Source organism: Solenopsis invicta, chromosome 8, assembly GCF_016802725.1.
Source record: "Solenopsis invicta isolate M01_SB chromosome 8, UNIL_Sinv_3.0, whole genome shotgun sequence".
In the NCBI taxonomy this organism is placed as follows: Eukaryota; Metazoa; Arthropoda; class Insecta; order Hymenoptera; family Formicidae; genus Solenopsis; species Solenopsis invicta.
The window spans coordinates 5256235-5271759 of NC_052671.1; the positions used below are offsets into that span (position 1 = coordinate 5256235).

A 15525-nucleotide genomic window follows, 5' to 3' on the forward strand; every position below is an offset into this window, starting at 1 on the left:
ACCCTAATCGTTCTTATTGTACATGATTACCAACACAATTATTATCCATTGTGTCAAGTTCCAATATCCCATTTTCCTATACGATCCCTTCCAGATAAGTTGATGCCCGTGTCTGCGGCCTCCATCGATAGTAAATCATTCGAAGATAATGATAAATTCATTAAACTTATCACCGATCTTAGTCGAACTTTACTGACAGAAATCGCGCACCAAAGTTTACCACCATCAGGTATCTCCTTGCCAATCCCAAAATTAATTTACGGAAGAACTTGGCAAATGAGGTAAAAAAATGTGACTGATGCACGTTATTTTAGTTAATGTATACGATTACCAATGGTTTTAAAATTCTAGTTCAGAATCATTATTGCCCGTCGAAGTATCCTTGAACAAGTATGAACAAACCTTTTCTTATATGCGCTGGTATCAATACGAGGAACAATTCTTTGTTCTGAATTCGTCATCATGTGCCTTATACGACGAGATGAAAGATATTGTCACCAATTCGTAACATCGTAAGGAATATTTTAAGCAGATATGTACAAAAATAAAAATATATTCGATAATTCCACATACAATGAAACGCATTACGATTTCTATAATAATTAATGATTCAATAAAATTATAGTCATTTGGATAAAAGAAATTACAAACTGTAATTTTATAATCCAAAGCTAGGAGAGAGAACGTAAATATGTTGTATGTACAATATATAAAGATATAGATTTGAACACGCACACAGATGCTGCCATATATTTCATTAAGATACATAAGGAAAGCAATAACTGATAATATATATGCATTGCAATGTTCTATGGTACAAATATTAATTATAAAGTTTTGCTATAATTTAAGGTTAAAAATATGAAAATAATTATGTATAATAATTATGTATAATTATATATATATATATATATATATTTATATATATATATATATATATATATATATATATATAACTTATATACAGCTTATACACACTTATATAAGCCATTCTTGATGTGAAAGATATATTTCATGTTTAATAATATATTACAAAAAGTATAATATTAAGAGGGAAAAAAGATGTGTGGTGTTTGTAACGTATATATTTGCAAAAAAGAGATCTCTCCAAATAATTAATAAATGAAGTTAATATTAAAGTCTGTTATATTACATTCGTGCTTAATAGATTCTATACAGATTGCACATAAAGATTAACTCTGCGCAATTACAACGGTACCATTCTGTCCAATAGTTCCAGTTTGTGACACTGTGGGAGCGTTTGGTGTTTCGTTTGTGCTAACAGGCGACGATGAGTGATTGGTTGCGTTTGTCGCGGCTAATGCTTTGTTTCGTAATTCAAATACCTGCTGTATTGCCTTGCGGAAACAAAGAAAGTTATAGTCGATCACACCTGTAAATTAGAAAGACAAATAAAAATAATAGTGCGATCCGTGTGCGTTATTATATAAAAAAAAACGTCATTCTTTTTAAACGTATAAAATATACTAAAATAATTATTTTCACCTTGTCTGTCAAAATTATCTTCTCGTAAGATGCAGACCAACGCTAGAAACTTATTCACCTCACGCAAGTACAGGATTGTGCCATTATTTAATTTAATTAAACTGGAACTTTGGTTATCGAATGCAGCGGCTTCTAAATCTTCTCTCAATCTGCAGCAGATGTAAGTACAAAAAAAAAAAATAAAATATTATACATTAAATAAGTACACATGTAAGCAAATGTGATTATTTACCCATATATGCACGAAACATCGATAACAACGTCAATCATATCACAACATAGTTCATAACTCTGCATATCAACAGGTGAGCTATCTGTTGCTATATATATTTTTGAAACAACATCAAATAGGAATGCCTTCTCAATCGCTGAATTCTATTGGAGCACAATTATAAATTTAAAAAATTATTCTACTTACCAGGGTTGAGCGCAAAATAAATAATCTATATGTACACAATGTAAACAATAATCTATGGATTGAAAATTCTGATTTTAAAAGTAGTGGAATCATTTTCTATTTTTTAAGTAAATATTATATATTCTTCTTTTATTAAAACTAAAATCAGATTAACTGTAATTTAATAATTTGCTCCAAAGTTTTTTAACTGGTATTCATAGATCCAGTGTATTAGACAAAATTTTAATGTATTGTATTTTTTTACTTAAAGTTAACATAAATGATTTTTTTATTTTGAAAGTGAAAATCCAAAAAATAAAATTATATAACTTAAAATAATTTTTTAATCAAAAATTAGGTAAGATTGCGAAAAACACTTGCTATAAATAATATTTAAAAACACAATCTAAAAATTTAGCGCATAATTGAAAAAAATATCGGAGTTTATAGGATCCATACATCTCAATTAAGGATAAAACGTAAAATAAAACTTTTTTCTATACTATCCGATTTATCCAATTTATAATAATTTACATTACTTGTAGAAATGTGCAAACTATTTGATTCAAATTTGAATCTTTATGATAAAATCTGAACTATTCAAAAATTTCGGATCTTCAAAGAGTAAGATTTCATATTGTTAATTAAAAGTTGTGTTTCAATGATTCAATTTAGCATCAAAAAAATATTAATTTGCACATCTGTAATTATTTGTATTGATTATATATAAAAAAAGATTCATATAAAATAATATAAATAATCCATGAAGATGTAATGCCTTGAGATTTAAGGCACAACCTTGGTATTTACCACTGCTAAAGAAAAAGAAGAAAGGAAATATACTTACTGATATGAGTATATTGAGTAAATTTTCTAAGGTAGGCAGCTGTGGTATCAACTTTTGAACAACTTTACTAAATGCTTCAAATATACTATGATCATATATCGAGGTCAAATGAAAACTCAAGTGTATCTGATCGCACCCTAGAAAAAAATACACATATTGTGAGTAAAGAATCAGTGCTTGTTTCCTTAAATTCTTATCTCAAAATCTCTTTTCTTTACCAGCATCTGCTAAATCATCATTGGCTCTCGTGTGTATATCTCTTTGTGTTTCCATCTTACAGTCATCAGACAGTCCATCCACTTTATGGATAAAAACTTCAAACTTGATCGCTTGATTGACTTTGTTCGCCTTCGTAACTGTCGCGTGAAGCTTATTGAGTGCCTCCATGTAATCATCTTGCGCGTCTATCACGAACACCAGTGCCCCGCAACCGCCGAATATCATATCACTGTCAAAAGTAGGATCGAAGAAGTCGATTTGTCCAGGGAAATCCCATATTTGAAATTGTACGAAGCTCGAGTTACTTATGTCGTCTTTAATTATTTTATTTGTACTCTCTAAGAATAACGTCTCGTTTGGTGACATCTTGTGGAATACCACCTTCTGTATCGACGATTTGCCACTTCTGAAGAACAAAAGGAAAAAGATAAAGGATAAATACTGATCAAATCTAATGCCTGATGAATTTCCCAAACAGCACAAAACACTTATAATTATTCATACATATTCTAAAAATTTATTTTTTTTAATATTTAAAGATTTTATAGAAACTTTTATAAAGATTTTGAAATAATACGTTGTGATCTGTTCAAATAATTTATTTTTGTTTATTAAATAAATATAAAATATTTCATAAAATATTACAAGGCAAATTAAAAATACGAAAAAAATATTACAGGGCAAATTAAAAATACGAAAAAAATATATCAAAGAAAAAAGAAATCAGTCTCAAAAAGTAAAAAAAAAAAATTATAACCACTTTTTCAACTCACTGGCATGGGTCAACTAAATGTTACTTTTATAACATCAAATACTATATTTCAATATCAAACTTTTTAAAATCCATAAGATAAACACCTGGATCTCTCTTTAGAAGTGGAACAAGATAAAAAGAAAATTAAACCAAGATTAAAGCTAATTTGTATTGATGGGTATATAACTGTACCCTACATTACATTTACTTTCCAGCAATAGAAGATAGTTGCACATTGTATGATGCTGTGTTACACTTGCAGCTGAAACATTGCTTAGCTTTCTTATTTTATTTTTATTTTATCATTAAAAATGTAATGTTGGTACCTATGAACTCAGGAACATAGAAATCGTAATAATGACATTTGTCACTCGATGAGATATCACAATATCAGGGTATCCTACATATAGTTATAAGTGATAACATCTTTATGTCATTATCTCTGTGTGGGAAATGATACAAAGTGATGACAAACACAGTTAGCACACACACAGTTAGCACACACATTTTAGCTGTGCACCATTGTGTCAACTTATGTCACAGTTGGAAAGCACTGGAACGTACATTGTGCTACACAATGTCACCAGTGTTGTTGGAAAGCATTTATTGCAGAATAGCCTTTGATTTACCCTGCAAAGAACTTAACCTTACCGTCTGAGACCCATCAAAAGTATTCTAGGCTTTTGTTCTCCAGCTAATGGATCCATAGATCCCTCAGTTTCACCGTCGAACGGCGCATACCCGAAATCCTTTGGAAAGGAACCGCTTTGATAGTGGTCGTCATAACCGCTTTGATAATGATCATCATCATCCTGGAACAATGTTATGGAAGAAATGCTATTAAAAGAAAAAACTTGTAAATATATGACTCACGCCAGACAAATTCTCGATCGATATCGTTTCGCAATTAGAGGGATAGCCCTATTGTTAACTCCACTGTCACAATTTATCATAATTTACTCCCGCGTGCTCATACGTTCAAAATACAATAATCGACAGAAATACTAGTAAGATTACGTATATATATAATTTTTTTTTACATTAGCAACACATTTAATTATCATACATATTCTCAACGAGATTCGATTCGATCGTAAGCAAACATTGTTCGCCCACTTACCATGTTCGCGAGATTAAATAATTTTTGTTCCAAGGTTCCGGCCGTTCTCCCGGAGGATTAGAAACTCCGAGAAACGTGGTGTCACGCCGTGTCCGTTCAGCCGCACGACTGCATATAAGAGAAAATTATATAGGCGACAAAATTTAATATATCTTTGTTTACAGTTGGAGCACTTGGAGCGCAGGGTGTGCGACGTGAGTGACGATCCAGCAGTCGTCTGACACGTTATATATCACTCGACACTCCGATTGGCCTTCCGTCAAAGCAGTGGCCGCGTAACGTCACAGTCCCGTAATCACGAATCTTGTGGAGAGTAATCTCTAACCTTTCAAAGGCGTATCCGGACCAATTCACATTTATCTGCGCGAGGCATATGCCCAGAAAGATCACACGTGCGGTACAAAGGTCGCCATACTGTCGCGTCTTTTGTGATTTCGGTCAGTTCTTTGTTGCCGCGAAGAGAACAACCCAGGGTTCGTTTTTTATTACTGCACTGGACTGCACTAGAATTTTCCCTCTTTTTTTTAACAAATTTCAAATAGGTCCACTCATTTCACTTTAAGTACAGAAAATACTACTGCAGTTATATAAAAAAACAGGCATTTATTATGACAATTTTCGATTGTTCTGTTTAAATGAAACTTAAAACAAATCAACCAATCGCGCGTGCGATAAATAGAACACAATGTGACAAATTTTAAAATTAAATTCAGTACAATTTTTGTATGCATATTGAATACGCATTCTAAAATCTTCATTTATAGAAAATAATATATAAATACTTTCAATGATTGAAACTATCATTTAAATTGAGTTGCAAGAAACTGAATTCTTATTAAAAATAAAAATTTATAATTATTAAATAGTATTTTCACAAAAAGTATCAATTTCAATATATTAGATATTAAATTGAGATTAAAATAAATAAATGATAAATTATTAGTTTGTTGTATGTAATAAAAAACATAATTATATGTGTCATTATATGTAATCATTTATGTGTTTAAAAAATGTTAATTTATTTTTGTAATAATTGCAGATCACAATTATCACGTGCGAATTTGTAAACGATATAATTTATCTTTCGAAAGTACAATCAGATATTTATTTGTAGCAACGACGCCCATAATGGGGGAAGCTTGGCAGTCGAGGTCCACAATTCTCTGTTTGGCGGACTTTGCTTTGGCATCAGGTTTTTCGTACAAAAACACATGTCTCGTGTGTTCTACTATAGCTATGTACGAACCATCTGTGGCAAAACAAGTGTAATTAATGCAAGTGTAATATTATTATATTAGAATAGAATTATTACATTACTTATTATTGACAATAAGGTGAATAGACTGATATATGAACAAGAAATAAGTAGTGCCATTGTTTGGTCGAATAAACTTGGTGCTTGTTGATATTTTCAAATTAATTTTATAAATACATTTTCAGTTCTACTAGGTGTGCAACTAAGTTTCCGGGTTTCACACAGGGATAGCGCTAACGACACATGTAGTCGACATACATGTTTAAAGTTGTGTTTGGTTATAGCTTGGACATCTGTTCACAAATACCAACACATATCACAACGCAAAAATATTTTTTCTAACAATAAAGATGTCGAGTTTTGTGCCAAGTAAACAGTATTTGAGGGAAGCTTTGCTTTTCTGCTATAACTTGAAAAAAAATGCAGCTGAAGCACGTCGTTTGCTTGAGGAGGCCTACGGTGAACATGCACTATCGAAAACTACCTGTGAAGATTGGTTTAAACGCTTCAGAAGTGGCGATTTCGACACTGAGGACAAGGAACGCTCCGGAAGACCAAAAACAATTGAGGACATCGATCTGCAAGTGTTATTGGATGAAGATGATACACAAACACAAGATCAACTTGCGGAGATATTAAACATGACTCGCCAAGGTATTTCCAAACGTTTACATGCCATGGGTAAAATTCAAAAGAAAGGCAAATGGGTGCCGCATGAGTTGACTGAGAGACAGATGGAAAATCGAAGAACCACTTCCGAAATTTTGCTTTTGCGGCATGAAAGAAAGAGTTTCCTGCATCGAATTGTTACAGGCGATAAAAAATGGATATATTTCGAGAATCCTAAACGCAAAAAATCGTGGCTTTCATCTGGCGAAGCATCGACAGCACGGCCAAATCGCTTTGGAAAGAGGACCATGCTCTGCGTTTGGTGGGACCAGAAAGGAATCGTGTACCATGAGCTCTTAAAACCGGGCGAAACTGTCAATGGGGATCGTTACCGACAACAACTAATTAATTTGAATCATGCATTGCTCGAAAAACGACCAGAATGGGACACGAGACACGAACGAGTGATATTGCAGCACGACAATGCTCCGTACCATCGCACTTCCATCGTCCAGGACACCATCAAAACGCTGAAATGGGATCTGTTACCGCACCCGCCGTATTCACCAGACTTGGCCCCTTCTGATTTTCACTTGTTCCAGTCGCTGGCGCATAGCTTGGCTGAGCTACACTTGGTCAATTTCAAAGAAGTGCAAAATTGGTTGGATGAATGGTTTCGGTCCAAAGACGCATCGTTTTATCATCGCGGTATTGATGTATTGCCAGAGAAATGACAAAAATGTGTAGCTAGCGAAGGACGATACTTTGAATAAACTATTTTTTGTATTTCTTTTGAAATTTTCCATTTTTTATTGATAAAAAAAAAACCCGGACACTTAGTTGCGCACCTAGTATTTAAGTGTAAAGAACTGAATATTTTTTATACTACATTCTTTATAGTTTTTTAAAATTCTTATAGCTTTATTATTAAAAAACCGTTCAAATTAACTTGAAAATTAATTCTAATTTCAATTTACGTTTTAAGTTTAATTATATCGGCACTTAATAAAATTGAAAATGTATTTGATAATTAATATGACAATATTATTAACCAAGATACGTTTCGACTGGCACCACTTTTTGTCTTATATTTATTATTTTTTAAATCAGAAAAACTATATTTAAAAAATATTTCTGCTATCTTACCAATCGGAGACACGCAAAATTTTTTATTGGTTTTGCTAGCTTCGACGTAGCCAAATCCAGGAAAACTGTGGACGTGTTTCAAATTCCACTGAGTATCGTCGTTCCCGTTGCCTATTTCCCAGATACAGGCATCGTGATCGTATCTTAAACATACTATTTGCCCACATCTTTTGTACGTAAACAAAACATGATTGTTGCTTCCTAATCTAGCTAGATGAGTAGTTGCCCGTGTTAGAAGATTGATCCTTTGCAAAAAGTTATCTTTTCCTTCTAGATCGCACTCTTCTAATTGCTCAGCGTTGAACCCCACACAAGGCTGATCTCCTCCAACACTATTATTTTGTTGGTCTGTACATAAATGTGCTAGCCTACGTAAACAATAGCATTATAAATAACCATTAAAATATAATAAAATAAAGTAATTTTAAAGGTAAATGAAAGGTTTTCTACAAAATCCAAACAAGTTCATTGTTTAAAATCTGAATTATGATGTGGGGCCAAATTATTTTCTATCAGTGGAGTCTCATTGTCAATAATTTTGTTTCAGCAAGAATCAAACAGAAAATGAGAAATATGAATAAATGATACTTAAATATATATAATTTCTGCAAGAACTAAACAAGACCAGAAGTCTTTTTTAACTTTTTTTTTTAATCGATCCTTAAAAGTATTGATAAAAGTCTACAACTTAATTTTCTTAATTCTCATACTTGTTATAAGTCCAAAAAAAAAAATTATATTTATATACAAATTAAAAAAAAATATTTGTATAGAAGCAAAAAAATTATTGCTTTATATTTTAAATAATATTTCCTTCTTCACTCTATCATTAATATTATAAAAAGATGAATGTAAAATATTATAGAATAGTTAGAAAATACAAAATTTCTGCAAGAACTAAATAAATCTAGAGGTTATTATTTTTATCTTTTAAATGTGTCCTCAAACTATTAATTAAAGATTACAACTTTATTTTCATGTCTACTATACATCTCTAAAAAATTATCATATTTGTACAATAAACAGTTTAAAATAAGTTTTTCATTCCCTGAAAATTAACTTTTTGAACTATGAACTAATTTTTGTTGGAAACCCTTTGATTAAATATTGTATGAAATATTAAAAATAACATTATATAAAAATAAGCTGAGAATTTAAAACTGTTTATGTTACGTACGTGTAATAATTAAATAGTAAATTTAAAAAAAATACCTTGTATGAATTTCTGAAGCAAGAGCTTCATTGGGTAAACATTCACCTCCTGTATCACCTTTGATCAATTCGCTCCACATCAATCCATTTTCATATTTACTTAAATCAATTTGCAAAGTGCCTTCCTTGTGCCTCCAAGTGGCCATGTTCTCCTCCAATCTATGTTGGCATTGTCCTTGTATTAATATCTCATTATCTATTGTAACAGACAGTTCTAATGACTTCACATTTATTTTAGGTTGTTTATTGCCATGCTGTTTCGGTACTTTAATCCAAACAGTAAGCGAATCTTCATCCTGCGACCAATAGTACTTTGGAATCGTTATTTGCGAACTGACACTTGGCTGTTCTGTTACAGATTCTTGTGCATTCTCATTCTCAAATCTGATATTATCCTGACAAATGGAATGTAAATAATTTCCAGTTTCTTCGACATAGGCATAATCTACTGTACCTTGTACCTTTAATATCTGTTTATCTATATTATGAACTTCTGTTATTTCATTTTCAATGCACAAATTAAATGACAGTAACGTGAGGCGTGTATATTTCTTCTGGTTATCGTCTGCAGCAATGGCACACATTGTTAAAATAATTCTTGAACTTTCTTCTACATATTGAACATTCATGATGATTCCAGGCTCTTCAAGAGTCATTGGAAAGACCTTTCTATTTTCTCTCGTATATCCTATCAATATATGCAGGCTTTCACCACCATCAGAAATTGCGACAATATTATTTGAGGTAAATCCAACCGATGGATTATAAATTACATTTGATGGGCATTTTTTTGTATGTAATTTATACACTTGATCTAAGGAACCATCTTTATCTAAACGCCAGATGGCCGAGGTCTCATCGATAAACCAGCATGACATGTCATACACATTGTTAAATAAATGATTATGAAAAGCGAAGAGCCTTGCTTCCAGCCAGGACTCTTGATTATGATTTGGCTCCAATCTATATACATCTGAAATATTTTAATATCTATCTATATTTTCTGTCTTTTTTTTGGAGGTACATCCAAGTTATACAGGGTGCGACAAAAGTCTGGATACTTCTAAATAACTGAAATAATAAGAAAATATAAGTTTTACAGAAAAGTGTTTTAGACAAAAGTTGTATGGCTCAAAAAGATCTATTTATTAATTTTATCTATTTGACCTTGAGTAGCATTGCCAAGGTCAGGTCAAGGTCAGATCGGTATTTTTAAATAGAACACTCTATTTTTTATTCCAGAATCTAATAGCTGGTGTCAAGACCTTTCCAAAACATTATAAGAAAGTTTATTTTCGTTGAGTACTTTCCGAGTTGTGAGGCTTGAAAGCTACAATGTACTGTAACTTTCAAGTATCATAATTCAGAAAGTACTTAACAAAAATAAACTTATTTATAGTATTTTGGAAAGCTCTCGAAATCGACTACAAGAAAATGCAATAAAAAATACAGAATGTTAGGGAAGTACCGATACTCTAAAATTATAGCTTTTATTGCATTTTCTTGTAGTCGATTTCGAGAGCTTTCTAAAACACTATAAATAAGTTTATTTTTGTTAAGTACTTTCCGAGTTATGACGCTTGAAAGTTACAGTGCACTGTAGCTTTCAAGCCTTTCGTTGAGTACTCAGAAAGTACTCTACGAAAATAAACTTTCTTACAGTGTTTTGGAAAGGTCTTGACACCAGCTATTAGATTCTGGAATCAAAAATAGGGTGTTCCATTTAAAAATATTAAACTAACCTTGGCAATGCCATTCAAGGTCAAATTGATAAGATCAATAAATAGATTTTTTTGAGCCATACAACTTTTGTCTGAAACACTTTTCTGTAAAACTTATATTTTCTGAGTTATTTAGGTGTATCCAAACTTTTGTCTCACCCTGTATAGTTATACGTATGGCTACATTCTGTTGCACGCATGATGTATCAATTCGTCTTTGTTTGACATTCGGAGAATTACAAGGATAAAATGATACATCATGCGTGAAACGGAACGTAGCTTAATACTTCAAAATATATATGCTTTGTGTACTTACGATTACATAGTTTGTTTTCGGAAATTACTGGTACAATCTCATTAGAAAATTGATACTTCTCAAAAGACGAGTTTATCAAACTTTTATTAGGACGTAACTCGATTATTTCTGTCATTATTTCTTATAAAATAAAAATAAAATAATACCAGAAAAGAAAAAAATGTACGAATTCTAGATTGACAGGACAACTTGTTCACATGATAACATAACCCAACCAAACCAGAACGCTTGTTATCGCGGTCATGTCGCCATCTAGTGCCAAATAATATATATGTTAATAATAAAAAATATATTTTCTAGATAGCAAAAAATTATAAAATATATTAATATTATGCAATAAAACTAATACAAAACTAATACAAAATAAAATACAAATATAGTGTCAAAATAATACAAAGTAGTCACAATTTTTCTAAATTAAAATATTAAATTACTTTAAAAAATATAATTTAATCATCAGTTTTTACAATATATTATAAAGTACAAAAAACTAGTTTAACATGTAATAAATACTATATGTATATGTATAAAGATATATAAAAGCAACATGATCATATTAAAATATTTGATTTTCATATATATATATATATATATATATATATATATGTATGAAATATTTATAAAATATATATATATATATATAAATTCAATTCTTATATAATAAATATCTTACATTTTATATTATAAACAATTTGTTTTTTAACAATGTGATATAAGCATTATATAACTAGAATGTCCACGGAGGAGATTGAGAAGGCTTTTTTCTTTCCAGAAAGAAACGAAAAAAACTACTAATTTCGGCAATAACTACTCATTTTGTCAATTTTCTTCTATATAATTTGGCTATATATATACATATACATACACATACACACACATAAAGCAAAATTATATAGAAGAAAATTGACCAAATAAGTTACATAAATAATATAAAGTATATAAGCTGAAATGGTTTAGTAGCCAATAAAATAAAATAAAAAAAAATACATTTTTTGTTAAAAGTCACCTATAGCAACAATAATATTAGATAATGCTTTTCTGGCATCGCTTTCTTTAAAAACACTCAAGATTTCCATTGCTTTTTGCGAGTGTTGTTTCACAAGTTCTTTAGTTAGTCCAATTCCTGGACCAGCTGCGACAATTTCGAGCACCTATATACATAAAACATTATTCATATAATCATATTTTTATTGAACATGATGAGATAGTAATTAATTAAATCATGTATAAATCTTGTTAAATATTGATTTAAAACCTTTAAATAATCGACATTTTCAACTGATTCCAATCCTTTATCAAGCTCTACTAAAATTGATGGATCATGTTCAACATGGAACATAATTGGAGCTGCACATAAGTTCTGCAAAATTTCCTTATCTTTATTGATGCACAAACCCAAATCCAATGAAGCCTGTAAAGATGTTATTGCACAAGATACGTGATCAACAGTTTAAAAAATTATAGCACAAATCATATAAATTTAATGGAAATTTGAATTAAAAATACATTACCTGCCAAGCTAAAGCCAAGTGTTTCCCAAACTCATAACCTTTTTCCTCTATTTCTTTGCTATGCCCAGCTATTTTTAATGTACTTTGGCAGCTTTTCCCAAGCAATGATCCGGCACCATAAGTGTTTAAAAGCGTCCATTCCCTCAGTGCGTAGCCCGTTCGATCCTCAGGTGGTATTGATGGTATGGGAAAATTTTGATTGTCTCTGCGCGATACAAACTCTGCTTGACATAAATCTCTTACTGCAGCCGATATTAGTAACAAAAGCTGAAAAAAATATTTTTTTTAATTATAAAAATTTTAAATTAAAAAAATATTTTTTTTTATAATCCCTGCAAACAAAAATAAATTCAAATGAATTGAAAATTGCAATTTAGTTTAATTTATCCAAGTTTGAGCTTTAGAGTTCCAGATATTTTTAAAATGAAACAGACTCAAATACAATAAAGTACAAAATGAGCTATTCATCATGTTGAATTTGGATACAAGTACTCATATTATATTATTTTATGCATATTATGTTACATTTGGATTCAAATAAATTAAAAAAATCTAAAGCATAAATTCGAAAATGTCGAAATAATTTCATTTCTATTCATTTCAATTCATTTTCATCTGCTGGGATAATGAAAAACAGTACATGAAAATAAAATAACAATAATTACATCCTGATTTTTAAGAGCTGCCATTTCAGTGCAACTATTGCTGAGCAAGTAATCACCACACAATAATGCTATTTTATTCCCAAAAGTTATATTGTTCAATTCTGAAGATTCTAGAGATCCTGTATCTTTTGTGTTTATGTTTACTAGCCCTCTATGTATTAAGTTGCTGGTACGTATCATCTCTGTAATTTCCGCCAATGCTCTTTGACTGAAACATGTTTATATTATTTGGTATCTTTTTCTCTTCAAAGCAATATTTTTTTTCATATTGTCAACAGTGTTGAAATTTGTATGTATAGTATACCTATGTAATACACCTGCAGCTTTATCCTCTTCTATAGGTTTTGCATTCAAGTGGCCAGCAGCTTTGGAAATTAACAGCAAAATGAGACCAAATGCCTGTGTGTTACGTCCATTATAAATAATAGACCTGTTGTAAGAAAGAAGTATAAGTAAAATTTCTGTTATTGAAAAAGGATTGTTGCTAATTATACTTCATGATATTTACTTAGCTGTTTTCAATACAGGATGATTTGATCCAACCAGCTTCCTTAAGTGCAATGCAACATTGGCAATTTCATCGCTCAACAACCATCTTAAACTTAAGAAGGATGTTGGATATCCAACAATTTTCTCTGCCTCTGACATAGTTTTATTCCAGTCTGTTTTCTGGCTTACTGCTACTTTGTTTTCAGCCTGATTAATGTCACTAAAATAGAATTTGTCTCGTGCAGAAATAGAGATTGCTCTCTGGAAAGTCTTATGTGACTTCCATGGAAATGTATTCACAAGACTGCTACCTCTCCAAATCCTGAACACAACTATGTTCACAAACATTGTCTAGTTTCTTAGAATACTGTAGATGGTATTCTATAAAAAAAAAATTGTTAATTAATCAAAGAGACTCAGAATTGATATGTAAATACAGAATAAAAAGCATAGGTTTTGGCTGCAGTTTATTGCTCTCTATCACTAAGAGACAGATAATAAATGTTTAAGTAATGGTCAAAACTAAAATAAAAGCTTTCAAAACATTAAACAAACAAAAGTTTATATATAATATAATTGAGAAACTATATGTCTGTGTATTTAAGAATTAACAGAAGAGGTATGAATCATCAAAACTTTCTCTTCTGACCTAACTTTCCAAAATTTCTCACGCAATCGTGTCATCCATATTATTAGAAAAAAAAAATATTTTTTAATGTTTAAAAGTAATATTAAAATTTATAAAAAACCTTGGTAATTAGTATTGACGATAAATTAATAATACTAATAATAATGTAATTTAAAAAAAAATTTTGTTATGTCAATATAAAATTGTTAGTCAGTAAAAATTCTTTAAAACATAGTTTTCTTATTCTTGGAATCAACAAAGATAAAAAACTACGTAAGCATGTTAATAACAAAAAAAAAAAACTTGAACTGACTCTCATGCAATACTCACAAGTGATGCAAAAAAATAGGTCAAATGATTTATTCACATATACATAAAAGCTAATGATGGCGTAATAGTTGCAAATGAAATTGACAAATTTTTTTATGATATTTGTCAAGAAACTTACCGATTGTTGTACGGTTTCAATTAAATAAAAGAGATATTGTGTGGACAGCTTGAACGTTCAAATCGTATTTGCTGGAATGTCACATTACGTTACACATATGTTCTGTGACGCATACACATACATACAACACCAAAAAGCATTAGCTATAGTATTATTGAAGACGCTCACACTCTTATAGTGTTTCGACTGCAGTGGGTTTTTCGTCCAATTAGAACGGATTGTTCGACGTTCTAATTGGACGATTCCGGGAAATGGTGTCAAACCTGGGTTAAAATCCACTGTAGTCGAAAACGCCATTATTGAAATTTTATGAGAATTTTTCTTCCTTAAAGCCCGTTGCACAGGTTTAACTATACACCCCATACTGCACCGAAATTTTTCAAAGATATTTCAGAAATATTTCATGTAAAAATTGTAACATCTCAGAAACATTGCTAAATGTTTCTGCAACATCTCTGAGACAGCTCTGCAATAGCAAAATGTTCACGATTCTTTTACGTGAAACCTTTCAGAGCTGTCTCAGAGATGTTACAGAAACATTTCGCAATATTTCTTAGATGTTTCAATTTTTTAAACGAAACATTTTTTAATTGAACAATTTGTGTAACGTAAGATTTTAATTCAGATTAATCTCCCGGTTGTGTCTAAATAAAATTTTCTGCAAATGAAACAGCGTTTCTTA

General features: G+C 30.7%; 3 protein-coding genes across 5 annotated transcripts; all 3 read right to left on the bottom strand.

The window, feature by feature from the left end:
* Positions 1-993: 993 nt before the first annotated feature.
* LOC105196455 (ras-related GTP-binding protein C) lies at positions 994-5567 on the bottom strand. 2 transcript variants are annotated; one of them, XM_039453018.1, is made up of 7 exons: positions 4844-5567; positions 4375-4535; positions 2969-3375; positions 2751-2887; positions 1739-1881; positions 1507-1655; positions 994-1393 (listed from the first exon to the last, which is right to left on the bottom strand). In XM_039453018.1, exons 1-7 carry the CDS (start codon positions 4844-4846, stop codon positions 1194-1196), a joined length of 1200 nt encoding a protein of 399 aa, XP_039308952.1. In that variant the 5' UTR covers positions 4847-5567; the 3' UTR covers positions 994-1193. The 2 variants fall into 2 exon arrangements, with proteins under 2 accessions (XP_039308952.1, XP_025990888.1); XM_026135103.2 differs by lacking the exon at positions 4844-5567 and having other exon boundaries at positions 4229-4387.
* Positions 5568-5815: 248 nt separating this feature from the next.
* LOC105197346 (nudC domain-containing protein 1) lies at positions 5816-11356 on the bottom strand. 2 transcript variants are annotated; one of them, XM_026135102.2, is made up of 5 exons: positions 11103-11356; positions 9066-10038; positions 7854-8221; positions 7202-7333; positions 5950-6092 (listed from the first exon to the last, which is right to left on the bottom strand). In XM_026135102.2, exons 1-4 carry the CDS (start codon positions 11215-11217, stop codon positions 7230-7232), a joined length of 1560 nt encoding a protein of 519 aa, XP_025990887.1. In that variant the 5' UTR covers positions 11218-11356; the 3' UTR covers positions 5950-6092; positions 7202-7229. The 2 variants fall into 2 exon arrangements, with proteins under 2 accessions (XP_025990886.1, XP_025990887.1); XM_026135101.2 differs by lacking the exon at positions 7202-7333 and having other exon boundaries at positions 5816-6092; positions 11103-11351.
* A 685-nt stretch (positions 11357-12041) lies between these two features.
* LOC105196500 (all trans-polyprenyl-diphosphate synthase PDSS2) lies at positions 12042-14999 on the bottom strand. The gene is made up of 7 exons (XM_011162466.3): positions 14844-14999; positions 13787-14148; positions 13583-13708; positions 13279-13486; positions 12614-12880; positions 12358-12513; positions 12042-12253 (listed from the first exon to the last, which is right to left on the bottom strand). The coding sequence occupies exons 2-7, from the start codon at positions 14113-14115 to the stop codon at positions 12098-12100; spliced, it is 1242 nt and encodes a 413-aa protein (XP_011160768.2). The 5' UTR covers positions 14116-14148; positions 14844-14999; the 3' UTR covers positions 12042-12097.
* Positions 15000-15525: the final 526 nt, after the last annotated feature.

What these genes read in the sequence shown, in the direction of transcription:
- LOC105196455 (XM_039453018.1), bottom strand. An exon ending in CTTTTGATGGGTCTCAGACG is followed by an intron (nt 3,376 to 4,374) that starts GTAAGGTTAAGT and finishes TTTGTTCTTCAG; the next exon opens with AAGTGGCAAATCGTCGATAC. An exon ending in TACTCAATATACTCATATCA is followed by an intron (nt 1,882 to 2,750) that starts GTAAGTATATTT and finishes GTGCTCCAATAG; the next exon opens with AATTCAGCGATTGAGAAGGC.
- LOC105196500 (XM_011162466.3), bottom strand. Translation starts at nt 14,115, where the DNA reads ATGTTTGTGAACATAGTTGTGTTCAGGATTTGGAGAGGTAGCAGTCTT. An exon ending in CCTGTATTGAAAACAGCTAA is followed by an intron (nt 13,709 to 13,786) that starts GTAAATATCATG and finishes TTCTTACAACAG; the next exon opens with GTCTATTATTTATAATGGAC. An exon ending in AAAATGTCGATTATTTAAAG is followed by an intron (nt 12,254 to 12,357) that starts GTTTTAAATCAA and finishes TTATGTATATAG; the next exon opens with GTGCTCGAAATTGTCGCAGC.
- LOC105197346 (XM_026135101.2), bottom strand. Translation starts at nt 11,217, where the DNA reads ATGACAGAAATAATCGAGTTACGTCCTAATAAAAGTTTGATAAACTCG. An exon ending in CGAAAACAAACTATGTAATC is followed by an intron (nt 10,039 to 11,102) that starts GTAAGTACACAA and finishes AAAATATTTCAG; the next exon opens with ATGTATATAGATTGGAGCCA. An exon ending in ATTTTGCGTGTCTCCGATTG is followed by an intron (nt 6,093 to 7,853) that starts GTAAGATAGCAG and finishes GTTTTGCCACAG; the next exon opens with ATGGTTCGTACATAGCTATA.